Source organism: Pavona decussata, unplaced genomic scaffold (genome assembly GCF_977016875.1).
Source record: "Pavona decussata unplaced genomic scaffold, jaPavDecu1.1 SCAFFOLD_394, whole genome shotgun sequence".
NCBI lineage: Eukaryota > Metazoa > Cnidaria > Anthozoa > Scleractinia > Agariciidae > Pavona > Pavona decussata.
In genome coordinates, this window is record NW_028145765.1 from 67,501 (window position 1) to 90,955 (window position 23,455).

General features: G+C 37.0%; 1 protein-coding gene across 1 annotated transcript in view; it reads right to left on the minus strand.

The window, feature by feature from the left end:
• The window catches only part of LOC146451193 (transient-receptor-potential-like protein), a 72,398-nt gene that overhangs the window by 22,266 nt on the left and 26,677 nt on the right, over positions 1-23,455 (minus strand). The window contains exons 8-13 of the mRNA XM_085099486.1: positions 13,515-13,544; positions 6,327-6,356; positions 4,613-4,886; positions 4,360-4,428; positions 1,089-1,442; positions 444-470 (exon numbers count right to left, since the gene is read on the minus strand). Coding sequence (XP_084955612.1) covers positions 444-470; positions 1,089-1,442; positions 4,360-4,428; positions 4,613-4,886; positions 6,327-6,356; positions 13,515-13,544 — 784 coding nt within the window. The remainder of the gene's footprint in view (positions 1-443; positions 471-1,088; positions 1,443-4,359; positions 4,429-4,612; positions 4,887-6,326; positions 6,357-13,514; positions 13,545-23,455) is intronic.

Here is a 23,455-nt window from a genome sequence, read left to right on the forward strand (position 1 = left end):
GCTTAGTTGGTAGAGCACTGCACAGTCTTATAATTGAAAGATTATTGTGCCGCTCGCATCATATATTATTTCCCTTATTAGTCACTTTGACTCCCAGTTGTTGTTAAGGTTATCAATATTTTTTTCTTTTACCACAGTGTATGTGTTTCTACCCGTTGTGTCCACTAGACACAGATTTAACTCAACTTGTGGCCTTAACAACTGATCAATCCAGCAAAAATTTGGCTCTTCATACATGTGGGGATCTAGGCACTAAGGTTCCAAAAACCTTCTGTCATATAATTTCGTATTGAAAAAAATCTTTTTTGTTCAATATCAATGAATGTGAGTCCAGCATTTCATCCAATTAAGACCTTTCTTGCCTCATAATCACAACAGAATAAATATAGCTTTTGATGATTATAAATGGTACAATAAGCTAACTTAACAGTTACTACACGCACCATTTTATTCCTGTTTCGTGGCAAATACTAAGAGAGAAGAGAAAAGGTTCAGCCATAATTAATTTATCAGTCTCACATTATAGTTGATACTGCAACTGGGATTAACCAGCCAGAAAAAAATGGATCGGAACTATTCATTGCCGGGCAAAGAAACAAATTTCGACAAATCCAGATCTTACATTAATGAAACGAAAAGAACAAAATAGGTATGTCTCTCTCTTTGACGATGATGGTGGTCAACCAGGGATCGACCTTTGTGTCTCATCTAATTTCAAATGATAACTAAAAAGAATAATAACCTAGTAGAGAACAAGACTAACAAAAGCGAGAGAAGTTCGTATGCGTGTTGAAAGTCGGGCCATGGGCTTGTTTTGTTAAAAAAAAAAATTAACAACGACAACAGCAACAGCACTAAAACACTGTCAATGTGGTTCTTCCAGTGAAGTAACTCATCAAGAGATGCGTTAATGATTCGCAACTGATAAGGGGAAGGGATGATGGGGGAGGGTTGGGGGGGGGGGGGTGGGGGGGCAACATACCGCTGACCAATAAAATCAAGCAATAAAATCAAAGTTTGGGAAAAGAACACTATATTAGAGAAAATACATGACGGATTAATTTAACACAACAAACTTTTCCACCTACGTTGTCTCAGGGCTATCCTCTCCTTCCATAGAAGACTCGGCCACATACACTTTAGTCAGTGTGCTTGAAAAAGCCAACGTAATTGCAATAAAATGCACTACCACTACAATAACAGCTCTGATGATTTGAAACAAGGCAATCTGAATAGCGCCAATCCCTTTAAATGTCTCCAAGATTTGACCAAAAACTCTGACGGTAAGGAACATGGTGTTGAAGCCGTATAAATAGCCAGCTACCACTAGGACACGATTGTTCGTCACTGATTCAGACACCTCCCAAGTAAATATTCTCACTGGCAATGTCACACAGAAAAATATGATAAGAATAAGGACGTCGAAAGTGTTCCAGCGATTACTGTAAGGGAAAACATAATAAAACGAAGTCAACATTGTTCTCTGTTATCAATTTGGTCCATAGCAATGTTTTTAAGGTTGCGTTCGATTGCCTTATTCCGGAATAAGAAAGAGCAGAATATAACCGCTAGATTTCTCTTTTAAAGTAAATTTGGGAAGACATTTCTGCAAACCTTCACTGATACAAGATAATTCAAGCGCCATGTTGTTGAGGCCGGATTTCTTGTCATTGTATGTATTTTTATTCCGGAATAGGGTCAATCAAACGGACCCTAATCTTAAGCACTTCAGTTCTATAGGAAAATGACGGTCTTCACATATCCCCTTTTAACACTAAACCTCCAAAACTATGTATTTTTAGAATGCTTGATAGTTCTACGATTTAACTTTGTATTTACGACGAAATATAAAATATCTCAATAATATCAATAAAAAAGTCGAATTAATCTTTCTTGCCTTAATCGGGCTCATTTACTTGCATTTCAATTCTATGCAGTAATTTTGCCACTTTCCACACGCACAAAACTGTACCGTTATATTTTGATCTAGCGAAAGCCTGGACCTCATAAGCCGCCGTATTTTACTTAACTCTAACCCCCCACTAAACATTTTTGTGCTTTTATCGTTTAGTGTTAATATCTGTAAGTAATAATTTTCCTTTCTTCGCACGAGAATATCAGTTAAATAGACCAGGAAAAACAAAATAAAACTCATGTTCAGACAAAGAGACCAGGGACTGAAACCTGACCGAGTTTCAGGCTTCTTCTCTAGCACCCAGAATGGTTCTAAAACCTTAAACTTGCTGGAACATCAATACAAATGGTTTTTCTAACGTCCCAGAATTGACAAGTAAAATCTGTAAGGGCAGTTTTGAAATATTTTGATTTATTCAAATTACAAATGTTTCGATGTCAAATAACTTGACATCGCAGCCACCTAAGAAGCTCAGGATACTTTTAGAATGCTTTGCTGTGATTAAAGACCTTTAGCCCGAAATGAAAAGTTAGAAGTTTTATTTTTCTTGCGATTTTAAGAAAACTAAATGTGGCAACAACTAAAATCAGCCGATAAAAAATGATTCTTTATTTACTTGAAAACGCTTTCACAGATTTTTTTCTAATTTCGCCCACAAGTTGTCTAGGTTGAGTAGTTTAAATCCTGAAAGATTCGTTGTAAAGTGTTTGACTAGATTTCGAGATAACCAAAGTTATTTAAGATGACGTGCTTTGCTTCACCGCGGCTATGGGAACAGCTGTTGCTAAAAAAACCAACACAACTATATAATTTGATCATAGGTTGAAAAGGTGGTGTAGTATGATTGGAATCGAAGCAAACCTTTCATGCGAAATATTGATTTGAAAAGATCCACCCGGCTTTTCGTGCCGTTAAGGACTTGAACAATTTAATCAATGATACTAGAACCATTTTAGAATAAACAGTAGCGACAGATAAACATAACGTTTCGGCGACGACATGTCACCATTATTAAACGCAAAGTATTACAAAAATGGTGACGTTATATAAAGAAATGAAAGCGTGAAAATATATTAGAATCAATTGAGACGGAAGATAAAAGAATGTACATCACTAAGTGAACAGTTATGATGAAATGGAGTCTGTTTGAATGTTTAAAGTCGGTCTCTTTTTCTTAATAAGGAGGGTCTTATAAATAAGGCACTCAAACTTTCCACGGCATTTCTTCAACATGTTAAATTGCTCAAATAACGTTATCATTTTTAAAACAATTTGCATTTGATAATGGTGACATGTCGTCGCCGAAACGTCATGTTTTTATATCGCCAATGTTTATTCTAAACTGTTTTACAAAATCTTCCCTTATTAGATATTAGAAACTGTGAGACTATGTCAAGATTTAAATCTCCTTTTTTTGGAGTTTATGAATTAACCCATCAACTTTCTATACTGTATTAACTCAATAATAATTAATTAGTTCGCGTGCCAATAGAAGATGGCTTAATTCGTCACGTGTATTGGATCAAACATCCAAACCACGCGTGGTTTTTCATTTGTTTTCTCATTGGACATCAAGATTCATGCATAAAAACAAAACAAATCAAACACTTGCATTTCAATAATAAATAAATAAATAAATAAATAAATAAATAAATAAATAAATAAATAAAAAAATAAATAAATGAATGAATGAATGAATGAATGAATGAATGTATGAATAAATACATAAATAAATAAATAAATAAATAAAATGAGTTTTGCACAATACATTGCATTCCGTTGTACTATTTTAATACATTAAGCAGACTTACATCCCGCCGATAATACGTAATTCTATATTTTAGATAATTCGTCATGACTCTAGTTTTACAGAACAATTAGCAAAAGAACAACTACTCAATACCCCCCGCATACGAAAAGCTGAATTGTGAGCTGAGTTAAACCATTTGCAACACCTTCTGCGTTAGACACAGCGAAGTGACAATTTATAAAATTGTATTGAATTGAATCTGCTTCACCACATTAAATACAATCACCGCCTTCACGTTTTAAACCTAAAAAGCTCTTTTTTTGTCACGATAATTTTAAGCACAAATTGAAATGAAGTTCGCGTAACTTGCTTTCTTCACATGTCTCAATTATTGTAAAAGCGGCCAATCTCTAAAGTGAAGCCCACCTCATTGTAACGGCTACCCCGCTGACGTGGTACAGATAGAATAAATATTGAAAATTTTCCATAAATTTGACAGTTTTTGCAAGTACAGAAAGACCGCCTACACAGCCGGAGTATTCTATAGCCCCTTCAAGGGCTCTTTTGATGTAAATTCAGTACAACATAAATGGTCAAAGGTAAACTTAAATTCAATTGCACTACGTACACCTAAATTAAATTCTGAAATTGAATAGGGAGGTTTGAAAATAAACGACAAGTTAAGGCTACGTACCTGAGATAGTTCTTGAGTGCTCTTAAGGCCGGCGACCGGTCGTCTTTACGTACTGATCTGTAGTTATATCTAAATTCAAAAAAGAAAATGATTTTCGTATTAGTATTTGCTTGGAAGATTAATGATTAAGACTGTTACATTCAGAGCCCTAGTGAGTCAGTGATAGTCCGCCACAACTCTGGTGAGCTTTATCTCACTAATGCGCCAAAAAAGGCGAAATTAATACAAAGGATAGTAGCATAATAAAAAGTACCTGAGATACTTCCTTACGGCATCTTGTGTAACTTTTTCCTCATGGAATCGTTGATTTTCCTTGTTACGTTCGGCACGTGCTAAGTCAAATAACTGCTTTAATTCCATCAAGAGCCGTCCCAAAAGAAAAACCAAAATGGCCCACTCTAGACCACTGAATGAAAGCTGGGAAGGCTCAAGACAAATTGCGAAGTGTAGTCCCAGGAGGGCCAGGTAGCTCAGCATATCCCGAACAAAGATGAAGTAAGGAGTCATGAAATAGTGCAAATAACGTCCTATTGAAAAAAACTGAATCATTGGAAAATTCAATGCCAGATCTTTGGCTCAGCGGCCATGACATATCAGTCATTATAACATGCCTGAGAAACAGCGGCCACTAAATCACTTTCTGGTCTTTCTGGCAATATAATATCAGCAGGATGTAACACTATGTCTTGGTTGTTCTTAATAAAACAGTCATTACACTCGCGCTTGTTGGATAATGGACGTTTAAAAGCCAAATCGGCCCTGCACCTTTCATTGGCTATCTATCATCTCTTATTTTTCACATGGGTCATTTTCCTTTGTTCCTCCAGGCTGATTACAGTCAACTCTCGCCTTGCAGACACCCCGATAGTACGGACAGCAGCTAAATCCCCGGCAAAAATATACTACAGAAGTTTGACTGAAATAAATTTCCGCCATAACGGACTTTCGCTATTACGGACGCTAACTCGCGGTCTCGAGGGTGTTCGCAATAAAGGGAGTTGACTGAACATTGAATAAATCCCGCTAAAAAGCAACTGTCAGACAAGCTGTTGGCGGCTTTAATTGTAACAGGCCCGAGAACGGGGCTGATATTCTAATTTTTACAATAACTGCAGAAATGCTCGCGCGCTCATTGGGTAATTTCCATAGTCAATAAAAAGACAGACATCAAACTCTTTCAGCGATTCCAAAGAGATTTAATATGCAACGTTTTGTGAAACTTCAATCTGTCACATTTTAACCAATAGAAAGTCTCATTTTTTTACATTAACTAATAAGAGAGCGAGATAAGTTTTTATTTTGGTCGCCTACAAGTTGTCTAGATTGAGTAGTTTAAATCCCTGAAGTTTCGTCATAAAGTGTCTGACTAGATTTCCAGATAATCGACAATGTTTAAAATGAGAGGTTATGAGCTCCGTTGATCATATGTTGAAATGATGATTCAGTATGAAGGAGATCGAAGTTTATCTTGTATGCGAGATTGTAATTTCAAAACTTCCACCCTAAGTCCAAAAAAGCGCTGCGAGCCTCGTTAAGTCTTCAACACTTACATGGCCTTCACTAAATGTTAATCAATTATGCTTAACTTTTTTGTGCGCAAAACTAAGCCCTTTTTAGACATTCCTTTGATGTTGGTCTCTGAAAGTCGAATTTTAAAATATCTTTATCATACAATTTTAAAAACATCCATTACGGTCACTTAAGATAAAGTTTGCAATATTTATAAATCAATGCGAAAATCAAATTATTTTTATTGTATTGACAACATTACCGCCTAGTTATTTTAGATGGGAACATCACAACTAGCATTCTAAGACAAACGAAATCATGGGATCCCTTAAGGGAAGTGGCCTATTGTCATGGAAACTTGCTTATGTACAACCTGCCTAGCACCTTCACCACGGTTAAGTCTATGTTTATATGCAATTATAAACAAAAGAGTGGTCGGAGAATGGGTAAATACTTACCAGTACAACTTACGGCAAAAGAACGGCAACCTATTTCATCAAAGGAGAGAAAACAGTTAAATTATGTTAAATATCACTGAGAAAAATGTTGTACTGGTCAATATTTAAAAATGGTAGTACAACAAGAGTTGGATCATTATCAGCATGTGGGCCAAGTCCAATCAAATCGTTTATCAATAAAATTAAACAACTTTGCAGTCAGGGAATAAATCTAGGCAGTATATATTATTTTCGAATAAAAATCAAGGAAATTATACTACGTTTCGATCTCATCATGATATCATTTTCAAGTGAAGAGATAAAGTGTTACGTTATTATATACCAAAAAATACTTTTTTTTTTTCTTTTTTTTTTTTTAGAAAATATCGTTTATTTTGAAAAAGTTACATTTCTTAAACAGTGACTTAATAATTAAATAGATTTGTATAATTGAAACGGCAAATAAATGAGAATTCTGTACTTATCCGAAACAGTTTTGCGGCGGTTCGACACTGAATTTGATCAGTGGTGATCACTGTAGGGCGGTGTAGTCAGGAAAGGACGTTTGTTACGAACACATTGACAAGATAACTTTTGAATAGAAAAATATTTTATTTGTTCCGAAGACGACAACAACATTTTTCTTTCACACTTTGAAGAAGCACCTCAGCTCCGAATTAATGTTACTGTATTCGTTTCATCTCAATCTTTTGCATAGTGACTCGACTCATCCGTGGGTGCTTTGGCTGAAAACAATATTTCTTTTTATTTATTTATTTTTTTAATGAAGAAGAACTTTATTTCACTACATAAATACTTATTACACTTTTCAAATAGTTAAAGAAAAGAAAAAAAAATAATAATACAACAACTACAATGCTACTATTATTACAAAGTTGTGATAATATATTACCGTATTACAATTCTTAGCCTGCGAGCAAGCTCTCTAGCTTGGGGGTGGGGGGCTTGCTCGCAGGCTATACTATTCTATATGACAGAAGTTTATTTTAAACGCAGATACTAAACACACGTACACACAAAATCAAAACTGCATAAGCCGTTGCATTAGCGCGGCAGCTATTACTTAAGAAATTAGCTGAAGCTAATGTAGGTAAAAGAAGGAGCATATTGTTTTTCGACAGCAAAAATTAACTTTGAAATTTTTCAATGCGGTATTTAAATTTAATTTTTTTTATAAAGTCGGAGAGAAGCAATGCTTCTTCGTTAAGTTTCCTGGTGTATATATGTCGCTTGATGAATAAGAGTGTGTAATTGAATTTCTTTAATAATGGCATGGAGTTATTAAAGATTCCAAATAAGAGTTCTTCTTTGTTTGGAGTAAAGTTTGTGTTATTGTTATCATTAAACCAAGACAAACAAGTTCTAGTGAAGCGCTGAGTGAAGTGGCATTCAAGGAAAGTATGGTCAATAGAGTCTTGATCCCCGCAGTAAATACATTCATTATCTGTTTTAATTCCGAATTTGTGAAGTTCTTTCTTCGTAACGATAATTCTGTGTATAAACTTGAAGTGAAATTCTTTCATTTTATTTTCCTTGCTGATATCCCGAACGGAACTGAAAATGTCACTCCATTTTTCTTCATCTAAATTGAGAGTAGTGTCCCAACGTTGTGGACCAGAATGCTTGTCGTTATACGTTTTATTAATTATGAGCCAATAGAAATCTTTCGCCTTCGCTTCCATAAGGTTGATTCGTACCTCATTTCCAAGATGAAAAGAAGTTACATCGTTGATATGAGCCAAGGCGGAATATTGCATTGATATTGATTTTGAGACCAGGTGTTTTGGTATAGCGTTAACGACCTGATAGAATTGGAGAAAGTTAGTGTTAGTTAAGCCATATTTCCTTCGAAAGTCATTGAAAGATAAGAAACTACCATCGCTTCTCAGTAGGTCTTTGATTTCTCGTACTCCTTTCAAGAACCACTCTTTAATAAAAAAGGGTTCACCACCAGTTAGGATATCCTTGTTGTTGAACAAAATTGTGTCATGAAAGTCCCTGGTAGAATAAAGAGTTCTTAGCTCCCTAAAAAACTCGAGCATTTCTCTGTAGAACCTTGGTAGATCGAGTAAATACTTGACATTGTAATTGCAGTTAAGAAGGAATCTCAGACCTCCTCTCTTTCTAAAACAATAGTCTGGTAACGTCTTCCAATTCTGATTTTGACAGTTTAAAAGCCTAGGAATCCAAGCTAAACGTAACGATTTTATCATTGTCTCAACATCAACCATACGTAGTCCACCTTTGACATATTCCTGGTAAAGTCCAGCTCTTCTAATTTTGTCACGCTTATTTTTCCATAAGAACCAGAAAAGGCGTCTTTTAACATTATCTATGACATCGTTTGGAACGTCTATATTGGATATAGAGTAAACAAGAGACGAGATCCCTAGTGCTTTAATTATTAGAACCCTTCCAAACAGTGATAAGTCTCTGGATCTCCAAATATCAAGATTCGTTTGGAGTTTTTGGATTTTAATTTTAAAATTTAGTTCATCATTACCTTTAGAATCATACGATAAATATATTCCAAGGAATCTGGTCGGGCAATGAACCCACTTAAGACTTAATGGTTTATTACGATTATTAGCCCACTTGCCTAACCACATAGCCTTTGTTTTTTCAATGTTTAAACGTAAGCCAGATATTTTCCCAAATTCTCCTAAAATAATCAATGCCTCCTCAACCGAACCCACGTCTGCACAGAAAAGATTAGTGTCGTCTGCAAACTGGCTCAATTTAACTTCGTGATTACAGAGGTTGATGCCTTTCACATTGTCAGACTGTCTAATTTTGTTGGACATTAGTTCTGCCGTCAGAATAAAGAGAAAAGGAGATAAAGGGCAGCCTTGCCTCACACCCACGGAGGGTTTAATCCAGTTAGTAGCGGAACCATTGTTTAGGATTGCGCTTTCAATGTCTTTGTAGAAGACCTCTACCCACCTCCTTAAGTTTGTCCCAAAGTTATAAATCCTGACAGCATGTTGTATCAGTGACCATTCTAAAGTATCAAAGGCTTTGCGAAAGTCTAATGAAAGGAGAATCCCTGTAGTTTGATCCCTTTTTGTTTGTTCCATTAAATCACTAATAAGTCTTATATTCTCTCCGATGTATCGACCTTTTACAAACCCTGTTTGGTCCGAGTGTATCAACTTAGGTAATAAAGGTTCAATTCTCTTAGCTATAGCCTTTGCTGCTACTTTATAATCCACATTTAAGAGGGTGATTGGTCTCCAATTTTTAAGATTTGCCAAGGATTCCTCCTCTTTTGGAATTAAAATTATCACACCTCTACGCTGGGAAATGGATAATTGACCTTTCTCATGAGCAGTGTTCAAAGAATCCACCAGATCGTTTCCTAGGATATCAAAAAAGCATCTGTAAAATTCGACTGTAAATCCATATTCACCAGGCGATTTTCCGTTGCTAAAGGACTTTAATGTATCTTTACATTCTTCAAATGTTAGGATTCCTTCCAGTTCATCTCGTTCATCATTCAGTTATTGGGGTGTCGTTAAATTTTGAGTGAAGTGATCGAACTCAGACTGCGCTCCCGATATCTTTGATGTGTAAAGGTCTCTGTAGAAATCTTCTATTGCCGACAAAATCTCTTTCTCGTTGTATATAAATTCTCCGTTTTCCAATTCAAGCTCGGAGATTGTCTTCTTGTTATAATTTGTTTTCTCCAGATTGAAGAAATAAGAAGTCGGACGTTCTCCTTTTTCTAACCACCGGCATTTGGACCGAAACATTGCCGCTTTACCTTTGTTTTCGTATATCGTTTGGAGTTCCTTTTTTAAGTCCTCATATATTTTTAATTCACTATCTATGTTTTGTAGGTCATTGCTTTGGCAAATTTTCACGTCTAAATCATCTAATAGTTTCGTTACTTCAGATTCTCGCTTATTTATTAATTTACACTTTCCTTTTGTGAACGCAATGGTGACCGATCTGATCTCCATTTTTAACAGTTCCCAGAATAACCGTTTGTCTTCCACGTTTTTAAGTTTCTCTCGTAACTTCGGGTATATCTTCCGTATGTTTTCAACATATTCCTTGTCGTCCAGCAGTGTGTTATTAAATTTCCAAAACCCCGGCCCCCTCGAGGTGTTTTTTGGCAGATCTAGTGACAAGTAGACTGTTTTGTGATCTGGAGCGATTGAAGCCTGGATATCTACTGTTTTAACACACTTTTTCAGCTCTTTCGATATTAAAAAGAAATCAATCCTTGATTTTACATTCAAAGCTTTTGATGTATAAGAAAATTTGTTTGTGTTGGGATATCGTTCCCTTTGAATATCAATGAGATCAAACATATCCATTGTTATCAAAATTGCATTTCTAAAGTTCGTAGCTTTCCATGCCAATCCACCTTTTTTGTCTTTTTTTGTCAAGGTACAGTTCCAGTCTCCCCCTATAATTAGCGTTGTAAGTTCTGATTTGTCGATCAAACAATTATTAAGCTCTTGTATAAATTGCAATTGCTCGTTTGGATTGTTTGGGGCATAAATGTTACACAATGACAGCCTAAAACATGTGAAGCTCACTGTAATTAAGGCTATTCTACCATGGGTGTCAGAAAAAGAAAACTCTATTTTTGTATTCACTGATGGGTTAATCAAAATGCACACTCCTTTGCTATGTCGGCTCCCATGAGAAAAAACAATTTGCCCTCCCCATTCATTTTTCCAAACAGATTCATCGTTAACCTCTGAATAGGTTTCTTGTAAAAAATTGAAAGAGGCTCCCTGATCTTTTAAATAAGAGAATATGCTCCTTCTCTTTGTTGGGTCCCTAAGACCACGAACATTGAGCGACAAACATTTGCATTTTTTCATGCTCAATCGGATTCATAAATACCAAAGCTGCAGCAATGAATAAAAAAAAAATAAATAAATAAATAAATAAAATTTCGATTTACGACCACTGACCTTAGGAAAACAAACAAATAGAAAAAAAAAAAAAGATAATCAATTCTAATTAGGAGTGTCCCTCTGCGTCCTTATAGCAAGATCTTCCCTCCATAAAACTTAAAGATTATCCAAGTCCTCTACACAGTAAATTCTTACCGGTGCTCCTGAGGGTGACGTTTTTACAAATACCTTTCCGTTCATAGTCCACACACTAAGTAATAGTCCCTCCTTTCTCATGTCATTAGCTCTCTTCACGATACTTCGACGATATGCTGTAAGATTTTCATTTAGAAAAAGACGATTCTCTCCGCCGATTGAGGAGGCGTAACTCGTTGTTGGAAAGAGATCAGATACTTTCAGATTCTTTAACTTAACACGCTCCTTGTATAAATTAGATTTCACCTTGTGGCTGACGAATTTAGCGATTATTGGAGAGTTACGAGCCTTTAGCTTGTGCGAAATCTCGATGTCCTCCGCTTTAATCGGCACATGTAAGGCTTCACCTAGCTTTAAAAATACCTCTTCGGTGCTGCTATAAGCGTTCGCAGGAACTCCATGAATTTCAAGCGAGTTTTTTCTTGTATATTGTTCTAAAAATACTTAACGCGACATTTTTTTTATTTATTCACTTGAAAATGATATCATGATGATATCGAAACGTAATATTATTTCTCTGATTTGTATTCTTAAAAAATGATCTAAAACTACACTGATTAGAATATATTATTACAACTAATACCTAACATGAAATAAGTTAAAAAGAACTGGGCATACTTAAGGATAGTATATTCAGATGTATCTATTAAATCTAAAATCCAATCGTATAATCTACTCTTAAGTAAAGATATATACGGTTTATTGGTTGACCATGAGGTTAAGAAGTCTTGATTTTGGCCCGGTCGGAGTCCATAAATAATCGGAAAAAAAAGTCCCGGCCAGAATCGAGCCATCTTAAAAGTATAAAAGTCATAATTTTTTTTCCGAAATCCTAGCTCTTACCCAAAGTTTACACCTAATCTAATTCTCAGTGCCATAATAGAACAAAACACTCCTAATAAAAGAGTAGAGCAGAACTAGTCATATCTTCAGCAGATGCATGAACAGATCAATTAATATTAACTGCTGGACATCAGAATCTCGGACAGTTAACTTGTAACAAGCTGTCCAATTGCATTGCTTACAATGCAAGCTATAAATTAGCCTATTGTTGCAACTTAGGACTGGTTGTTTGATTAATAACGAAAGTGACCAAGACCATGACCATGACCATGTTTTTTTTTCCTACTCCCTTACAATAACGTGAATTAAGTGTGATACAATGAATTATGCTTTAGCGACTGAGACAGGATATTTATAGACCATATGTCAGATTTTTTTAATTAGTTTTCTTTTTGTGTATCTCAGGCATTAAAATGAATAATGGAAATCGTGATTCAGAATCCCATTATGTAATTCAATACAATGGGCCAAACTTGTACCTAGAAAAACTGCCTTAAAAAAACCCAAAAAATTCAAGTTTCAATAAACAGGCGCAAAAAATTAAGAAATAATTAGGGAAGGGTAAAGTGCATGAGCAAGAGAATTGCAACCAGACGTACATGTAGTGCTTTTAGACCTCTCCCTAAATTGTCTGTATAGAGACATCGACAAGCCCAAAATTTATTTCAAGCCAAAGTACGTTTCTCAAAGTCCTTGTTTTCTAATAGATTTCAAGTAAATTAGAAGCCTGAATTATCATGCGCAAACGAATCAGGCCAGATTAGTTCCGAGGACAAGCCTTTGATATCTGAAGGGGTTAGTATTGAGTGTTGATGAAAGAACTGGCCTTTAGAAGCTCACTATAACGCATTTTATTAATAATGACTTGGTTATATGTTGGACACAAGTAGCCTTCTCCATCTCCATTGTGGTGGCATCGTTATTAAAACCCAAAAACGTTATACTTTCTTATTGATTTGCAACCGGTTCGGTAGAAAAGTCCCATGACCACATCTGGAGGTTTTAATACAATTGTTTTTATTTTATTGATTTATTTTATTTTATTTTATTTTATTTTTCATAAAACTATTTGGGATTTGAAACACATCTCCCCCTAAGTGTGACTAGTTACTTCCATAAATAGCCTTAATATAGTGTTAGGTATACCAAAGTAACACTGTGTTTTGCTTAAATGTAATCACAGCCATTATTGTAGAGATTCTGTTCTAATTTCTTTCTTTGCGTACAATTAGCACAATAACAAAGTACAGAAACAGCAACAGAGAGTCTTACTCACCTTCATTCGTTCCAGAAAGTCTCAGGCAAACTGTTTAGGTAAAAAAAAAAACATGGTAAATATGTGCTTAATTTTATAGATTGATTCGATAAATATTATGGTGCATTTATATTGCTGTGATATTTAACCTTCAATAAAGCGCATTAAGGCCTGATCCAGACGCCGCTCCACTCATGTGCCGAGCCTAATTGATGAATTAAGTCCGGCAAAAGAGCGGCGTCTGAATCAGTTTGGTACGGCAAACATTGTTGAGTTCGACAGGGTCTGCCGCATTATGCGACACTGGAGCGGCAGCTGATTCAGACGCCGCTCCTCTCATGTGCCGAACCTAATGCATAAATTACTCATTGTTTACCGGCGCTTGTGATTGGCTCAAAGCTCCATACCGTGACAAGTCAATCATGCAGTTTTAACCGTGAAGTAAGTTCAAGCGTGACTGTCGCTTGAATTCTCTTGAGTCTCGTCTTTGGGCTTCAATTCGCTAGGCTTTGTGATTTATTTAGAGAAAATTCCTTCGGCATAAATCTGTTTTACCTCCTGTTTTCATCCTGACCCGAAATGTAGAATTTAAAGCTAAAACTATCGGGAAAAGTAATTGAAAGTCACCGATAAAGTTTGGTTTCTCTTATTCAGTTATTGTATTGTTATTTAGCGATAGCTAGACCAGATCAGCCACATGTTTGAACAGGAGCCCTGACTTTAAGTCTCGGTGAAAATTTTTTACTTCTTTTCTTCAACAATTAGATTCGGCAGAAAGTACGCCGTCTGAATCAGTCGTCGCTTCTAAGTCGCTCCAGAGTCGAACTTAAATGAATTAGGTTCGGCACATAAGTGGAGCGGAGTCTGGAACCGGCCCAGTGGTGGCTGGACACGGTCCGAAGAGCATCATGGTAGCAGTAATTGGCCAATCACATCACCGTATTCTTTCACCAGCGTTTTTAGGAAGGATCTTCACGCGATTAATTGCTTCGTCTTATTTACTGTTTTATTCACCGTGTAGACGGCTTTTCTTCCAAATGAAAGGATTCAACAAGTGACGAGGTATGTAGGTGACCAGTGATTGTATTTTCCCATAATTTCCTTAGTTATTGTCGTCAATATTCGACTTCCTCGCAAGCTTATCCAATATGGCGGCTTTTCTCCACGTGCAATGATCAATGGATGCGTTTGCTTTTTGACGCTATATCGTCGGGGTTCCAAGAAAAAAAAATTACATTATTTGTTTAATAAAGAGTTGCTCTTGGATTTTAAGGCATTGCACCCCATCGCACCTCTCACCGTTTTTCTTCTATGTGCGTTTAAAGTTCGGCAATTGTGAGAAGCAAACAATGAGCGAGTCACGATGTAACATAAAGATTTATTGTGACGTTTTCCTCCTTACTTGATTTGTCTTTAGGTTTACAGCTAAAGCTCAAGTGAAAGCTCTAGCCAGCTGTCCTAAATGACCTGCTATTTCACCTCAGGACAAAAATGTTTAGGCTTCAGGGATATGAACTGTTGGTAGATGTCGACTAAAATATCTGAAATATTAATTATCACAAGCACAGATCCACAGAAAAATTAATAACTAAAAAGACGAAACACTTGCGACTTAGTTCCATAAATTAAGAATCAGTTGTGCAGAAATTACATTCTACTTATACTTTTAAAGTGTATCGTGTATGCTTGTACAACAATTTGCATGCCTGAGCTGTATATTTATACACTCTATGCGTTAACTGACTGTACATATTTCCATATATTCCAAAACAAAAAAAATCTTTAGTCACTTCAGGCATGTATTTTACATCAAAAGTCAAGCATATATGAAATCTCTATTGATGATTTGACTTATAACCGCTGTGCTTATTGTATAAATTTATAATTGTGTATAAATTGTATGTGATTGGTGTTGTTAATAAAAGGGATTGACAGCTGATTTGCAAGATGACCTTCAAAGTAGATGTATGCTAATTTGATCTCAATTGCACTTGACTATTGTCAGTAGCTGAAATCTCTGGTATGCTCGGCAAACTATGTGGAGTCATCCACCTTCACGTTGGTGTACAAGATACACTTCGATGTAAACAGGTCCTTAATTTATGAGTTGGGGGGGGGGATGCCTTGTGAGTAGAGTTCCCCTCAATTTGTATTTCAATATTTCTCCAATCCAATTACATAATTATAATGGATATGTTGTAGATTTAAAGTGACAAGTACATGTAAAGGAGAAGGGGACATCTGGTGTGACTATAATACTGTGCCCCTTTTCCAAGTTTGATCTCAATAATTATTGTAATTGACTATTGTCAGTGGCTGAAATCTCTGGTATGCTCTACAAACTATGTGGAGTCATCCACCTTCACATTGGTGTACAAAATACACTTCGATGCAAACAGGCCCTTAGTTTATGATGGGGGGGGGTAGGGGGGGGGGGGCATGCCTCGTGAGCAGAGTTCCCCTCAATTTGTATTTCAATATTTCTCCAATCCAATTACATAATTATTGGATATGTGGTAGGCTTTAAAGTGCGAAGTACTTGTTAAGGAGAGGGGGACATCTAGTGTGACTATAATACTGTGCCCCTTTGCCAAGTTTGATCTCAATTGTACTTGACTATTGTCTGTAGCTGAAATCTCTGGTATGCTCTGCAAACTATGTCGAGTCATCCACCTTCACATTGGTGTACAAAATACACTTCGATGCAAACAGGCCCTTAGTTTATGATGGGGAGGGGGGGGGGGGAGGGGGGCATGCCTTGTGAGCAGAGTTCCCCTCAATTTGTATTTCAATATTTCTCCTATCCAATTACATAATTATTTGATATGTTGTAGATTTAAAGTGACAAGTACATGTAAAGGAGAAGGGGACATCTGGTGTGACTATGATACTGTGCCCCTTTTCCAAGTTTGATCTCAATAATTATTGTAATTGACTATTGTCAGTAGCTGAAATCTCTGGTATGCCCTGCAAACTATGTGGAGTCATCCACCTTCACATTGGTGTGCAAAATAAGCTAAAATACACTTCGATGCAAACAGGCCCTTGGTTTATGATGGGGGGGGGGGGGGGGCATGCCTTGTGAGCAGAGTTCCCCTCAATTTGTATTTCAATATTTCTCCAATCCAATTACATAATTATTGGATATGTGGTAGGCTTTAAAGTGAGAAGTACATGTTAAATAGAGGGGGAAATCTAGTGTGACTATAATACTGTGCCCCTTTGCCAAGTTTGATCTCAATTGTACTTGACTATTGTCTGTAGCTGAAATCTCTGGTATGCTCTGCAAACTATGTCGAGTCATCCACCTTCACATTGGTGTACAAAATACACTTCGAAGTAAACAGGCCCTTAGTTTATGAGTGGGTGGCATGCCTTGTGAGCAGAGTTCCCCTCAATCTGCATTTCAATATTTCTCTAAATTATCCAATAACATAATTATAATGGATATGTTGTAGATTTAAAGTGACTAGTACATGTAAAGGAGAGGAGGACATCTAGTGTGACTATAATACTGTGCCCCTTTGCCAAGTTATGAATTACATGTGCAATATGTACAGCAGTTTTCATTATTAATGTGCTTGTTATTACTAAAATAAAATAAAAACATAGATTTGATAGCTGGTAGCCTGTCTTGTTAGTACTGAACTAAAAATCTTCCAAGATCAAAGAGAATATTGCTCACAGGTTTTTTGGAGTTTTTCATAAGGCTGAATCACTGTAGTAATGGAAAGGGGGGGGGGGGAGGGGAGGGGGGCAAGACTTTTGTGAAGTCAATATTTTTATATTGTGTGCTATCATAGTTTGTTAGATTATGGAAACGAGTAATCAGTACTTACTCTGAATTTTTATTGTTCATTTGTGATTCCTTACCACCTTACTATTTGGCTTTCACACTCTCTAAGTTTGAGGGTACTAATGTACATAATCTCCATAACCTTTTTTTTTTTTGCGTATTGATGTTTGTATTAAAAGGCCTTATTTTCTTTTAAATATATAATTAAAGAGGGAGCATGCACCCAGGGCCCCTCACCTTGATCAAATACACTGACTCCTTTAAACAAAGTAAGGGTCTGCCCAGTAAAGGAAGGTAGAGTATTTGGCATTGTTTACAAGGTTTTTGCCTTATTTCATTCAAGATCAGTTTGATGTTTTCATTTCCCTCATGCAACATGTGATGTAATAAAACAAATTATTATTGAAGAACTTGTTATATCAAACATACATTTAGTACTCCTGTGTGGCTAAAATCTATGACTCTTGCAAGCTGAACTTGTGTGAGAGCTGTTTTCCATGTCCCTGTCTCATTGGAAACCAGTATACAGAATGGTTAAACGAAATTCCTATCCAGTAAGGCCGTAAAAATGTTCATTTCCCTGCAATCCTTGTTTACTTCATTTCGTATTATAATATTCGGGTATTTCCACCAGAATTGGATTCCAGTAGTTATGAACTCTGAATATTTCATTGCCAGATTTTCGAGCCCGTGATCGTACATCATAATTCGAAAGGTACGATTTCATAGAAGGACAACAGGATTGGTTTTGAAATTGTTTGGAAGTGGTAATTACACTGATGACATGGAGCAGTTTCGGCTGCACCGGCTTTCGATCGATCGATCGCTAGGATCGCCGTGTAAACCCAACGTTTTGAGCGTTAAATTAGTCAGTCGATGTGCGCTAACGGTAACCGAAGAAAAATTATCGAATAAATTGCCGAATTAACCGATTTTCTGCCTTTTTGAAGCGAAAATTTGTCATTCCTAAAGGTCCGCACAGCACGAAGGTTTGTTACAACTGACCTCGAACCGACAACTCGCCCCAGCATGCTTTGTGGACCGTGTCCAACCACCACTGGAACCGGCCTAAGTTTATCAACTCGCCTTGTTTACACGATTATTTATATTTCCAAGTTTTTAATTTGTAGGGCGCGTGCGTTTTTCGGTCAAAATTTGTCGTATTAGTCTATTTTAGCGGAGATCCGCCCACGCTAAAGACTGATAAGAGATTTTGGTAAAGCTATGAATGCGTTTGGTTTTGGTAATGACAGCCGGCACTGTCCGACCGTCCGGCGTACGTACGTCCGTCCCTCTTTGTAAGCCATTGTGAAATGCCTAACTCTACCTGTGAGGCAACCCGCGTTTTTTTTTTTTTTTTTTTTTTTTTTTTTTCATTTTCTGCGGGAAGTTGCATCGCCAGCTGCGTTTTATAGAAAAAAAAAAAAAAAAAAAAAAAACATGAAGACGGCAAAAAATACAAAGTCAATTTATGCGACCAACAGCGGGAGAAAGACGCCAAACAAGTCGCGGCGGGAGAAACAAACCGACTGGCACATCATCAGAATCTTGAAGGGAAAATATTTTACTCCCATCCGGCGCGACGAAATGTTGAAGTTTTCCTCTTGAAGTGAAACGTTTCGCTCACTAAACGTTTTAAAGCGAACGAAAATATCAGTAATGGAATAAAAGGACTGGTTATTCCCAGAAGAGGCGAGTATATTTATGTGATTTTGTTGACAAACGTCGCTGGTTTGCTGTTTTGCAAGATATTGATTTCTTGCGGTGTTGACACGCAGATTAACTTAAGCTTAAGCTGAATACTGCTTACTTCCGAGCAGTCTTTTGAACTCATCAATGTTTATTATTTTCCTTGGACCGGAGTTTATTTTCTAATCTTGTCAAGTTTGTCTTCCAGCAGCGGGAGAAAGAGCAAGACGACTCTTGGCATGAGAAAAAAATGAACTCTTTTTTAAGGCGGCACATCATAAACAGCGACCTAATCTTGAAGAGAAATAATTTTACTCTGATTCAGCGCCACGAAGTGAAACTTTTCCCTCACTTAACGTTTTAAGAGCGGCTGCCGGAAAGAATCGAGAACTGCATTTCATCGACCACTCGGTCCGGAATTTCTGATATTTCGTCTGAAGATATCCTTGGATTAACTATTTTCGAAAGTCATATTTTAAAGTTCCAAGGTATTTCATTTTTTGAGAAAATTGCAAGAGTTTGAAATGCGGCCTAGATGCGGTCACGGGCCGATGAAAACCGCGCAAATTTAGGTCAAAGGACGAAGCCCCGTTCACGATGTAAAATAACCCAATGACCTTGAGTCTTTACACAAACCTAGACCAACCATCTCACAAGACAATTAATACAATAAACATTCCAAACTCGCTGGCTGCTTTATAAAGCATGCAGACTTGTGTACCCTACTCAAAAGGGCCCTGAAACTAATGCCTCTTTTCATTAAAATAAAAATGTTTCTGGTATGTAATTTTTGCTAAATTAAATCTCATATCTCGAAAGACGAAGAAAGAACTTTATTTGCTCTAAGTTTCAAGCTCTGATTCAAACTCTTTCCCACTTAAGGAAGATCGAATATGCATGCGATACCGTTGCGGCTCGCAATTCACGTCACGAATTACGAGATGAGAACCGATTTACAAACACTTGACATCTGGAGCCCGTGAATGTTTCCAAACATCACATATTGGGCCCTAAAACTAATCAGACTGACTGAAGACAGCCATTGAATGTTTTTCAATCCCAGATTTCTTTCCTATTCTGCTCTAAATAATATAGTTATTCCGGTCAATTAGCCTACGAAACATGTGCAACAAATTTGCATACATTTCGATGTCGCAGGAAAAAGTAGTGCAAATCAAACTTTACAGCTCCTTTATCGATCAGTAAAATGGAGAAAAACATGTTCCTGCCGTGTTGTTTAGAGTGCTCTTTTTTAGCAGCGACGGCTCAAATCAATAAGCCAGTGTGACAAAACAACTGTCACTCGATATTCACTTCACTGATGTGTGAACGCGCACGTGATCCTGGCCAGGCAGTTGGGCGTTCAGGGCGCTTTTAGAAAAGTAATGCTTGTGGGCCAAGCTACGACTACCCTGGTGGTAATGACTTCGTCAAGCTTAAGGACTGTACAAGAGATCTAAGAGCCCACCTTTCCAGCTTTGGTTTTTTCCGCGAAAAAAATCGACGTTTAAGTGTTAGTGTGAGTTTTTGGTTTTTTGACTTACAGTAAAGCAGATCCTGGAACGTCAATTTTTTGCGAAAGAAAATCTATCCATAACCACCATCCCCAAAATTAAAAATATAAAATTTGCAACTTTGAAAATATCAGAGTAGTGAATTCCCCACCGACCAACTCGACCTCCCCCACCCCCATCCCCCTGGCGATAAGCGTCAGTTGTGGTATTATTGTTTACTTTCCTAAACCAGTTTTCTCGTTGTTGCTGCCAGTTTCTTTCAATTTCCGAGAAGATAGGAATCTTCCCAGTCTTCTCTGTCCGTCTGGTGATGGCCATGAAAACTGAAACTAACTTATTACTATCACGAGCGGGTAACGGCCGCATTTCGCCTATTCATTTTCCAATTTCAGATTTCATGTTATCAGTATTTTTTTCACGGAGTTGATATTAAAGGAACTGACAGGAGCAGCGAGAAAACGGTCGAGGAAAGTAAACAATAACCAGAATATTATTAACGCTTATAGCTAGGGGGAGCGGGTAGGTCGGGTTTGTGGTCGGTGGGGAATTCACTACTATGCTCTCAAATATACAGATTTCATATTTTTAATGTGAGGATGGTGGTTATGGATGTTTTGTTTTTCCGCGAAAAAATCAACGTTCCAGGGTCTGTATAACTGTAAGTTAAAAAAACCAAATGACACTAACACTTGAATTTTTTTCGCGAAGAAAAAAAACAAACAAACAAAATTAAACGAAGCTAGCAAGATGGGCTCTCGCATCTCTTGTACAGTCTTTTAGCTTGACAAGGTTTTCATCACCAGGGTAGTCGTAGCTTGGCCCGCAGGCAGTACTTTTCACTATTTACAGTTTCTAAAAGCGCCTTATACGCGCAGGATTTCATACCGAAATGCCTGGCCAGGAACACGAGCGCGTTACCAACATCAGCGAAGCGAATATCGAGTTACAGTTGTTTTGTCACACTGGCTTATTGATTTGAGCCGTCGCTGCTAAAAACGAACACTCTTAACAACACGGCAGGAACAAAGTCACACGTTTTCTCCATTTTACAGATCGACTGCTTAATTTGAGAAGATAATGGAGCTGTAAAGTTTGATTTGCACTACTTTTTATTGCGACATCAAAATGGTATGCAACTTTGTTGCCCATGTTTCGTAGGCTAATTGACCGGAATAACTATATCATTTTAGAGCAGAATAGATTTAAGTGTGTAACCCATATTTTGGGGTCGTTAAGTATTCATATATTCAAGCTATTGCTCTCTCTTTTGTCGAACAATTTCCGACAATAAGGCATGTTTCCGAAGATCGCAAACTCTTTGAAGTAGGTGAGATATTTTATCTTTCCCTGGGGAAGCTAGAGAAATGAATCACCATGATGACATTGACTCGCAACGCGCCGCTTCAGGATCGAGATTTTTAAAAACAACTTCCCGTCCTGCAAACTAACTAACAATCAATAAACAAATTCCGTTCGCTAAACGGATACATGGATTTGCCAATTTCTTTACAGCGTTCTATAAAAGATTCTCCCTTTTCAGCTAAAAAATTACTTAAAGAACCACTTCACTGTATATAAAATGTAAATAAGGTCAAAAAGAGCGCGTGACACATAGGCCAAAGAGCTAATGTTATTGTTTGTTAATGTTTCATTAAGTATAATCAGAATGCGACTTCCACGCTGAGTTTCCCTGTTTTCTTTTTTTATTCCTTTTTTGGTTTGATATTTTGGGATCTCTTTGCTAGGAGCAAGTATTTTAGAAACATAAACTTAATTATTATCGACCGTGTCTTCACTCGTAATAAAAAAAAGTGCCCAATATATCAAATGCCGGTTTGCTTACAGTTAATTACAATTATAACTCTTTTCACAGCTCCTCCTTTTCACGCTTTCTTTAGGAAATACAAATCAATGTTTTGGCTTTTTTGTGAAAAGTTTCATTAAACAGATGGTATTGATTTCCACACAGTACACGCGTTGGGAAGATGATTATGCCTTGCACAAATAGGCGTTATCACGGTTTTTGACGCCATGTTGACCAGTAGGCAAACAGGCTCAAAATAACAGTGTTTGTATGGAAATCCGATGCTTCTGAAAAATTCCTGAATTGGAAACTTTTGGCACTAGGAAAAGGATTTTAAGAAAAAACTTGGAGGGATGTAGCTGTGCCAGAAAGCGTCCAGTCGTGTTTTAAACTTTCCATACATTTCCCTGTATTTTTTTCCCGCGAGCTATTTTTAGAGCAGTTCATGGCTGGTTCGCTATACAGACAAATGTATAGAAAGTTCAAAACACGACTGGACGCTTTCTGGCACAGCTACATCCCTCCAATTTTTTTTTCTTAAAATCCTTTTCCTAGTGCCAAAAGTTTCCAGTTCATGAATTTTTCAGAAGCGATGTTTTATGAAAATTATTTGACATCGGATTTTCAAACAAACGCTGTTATTTCACGCCTGTTTGCCTACTTGCCAAAATGGCGTCGAAAACCGTGATAAGGCCTATTTAATTAAGCATAATAACTTCGCTGTTCCCAGCACCCCTTGACGAAAAATATCGAAACTCGGATTACAGTGATCAAAACACCACGTTTGAGATCTCTTATTAAAGCTCTCAAAAGACTCTTTGTTTATTGATATAAATAACAGCTTCAAATATTTTGCGAAGAACTCAAAACCATCAAATGTCTGAACAAAGGAATACTCTCGCAACTTCGCGGCTCAAGGCTGCTTAATTAGGCTATTGTTCCTGTCTTTTGAATTCGCTTCAGGGTCCTCCTGCAAAGTTCTCACCTTTTCTCAACCCAGTGAAAACGAACTAATTTGCATTATTCTTCGCGGCTGCCGAAGTGAATGCCCCAAGGAATAAGGAGAGCCTTCAAGCAACAAAATCTAGCGGAGTCAACCCATTTCTCAATGACACACTTAAATTGGCGTGAAGTTGTAACGACATTCAATGGCTCTCTT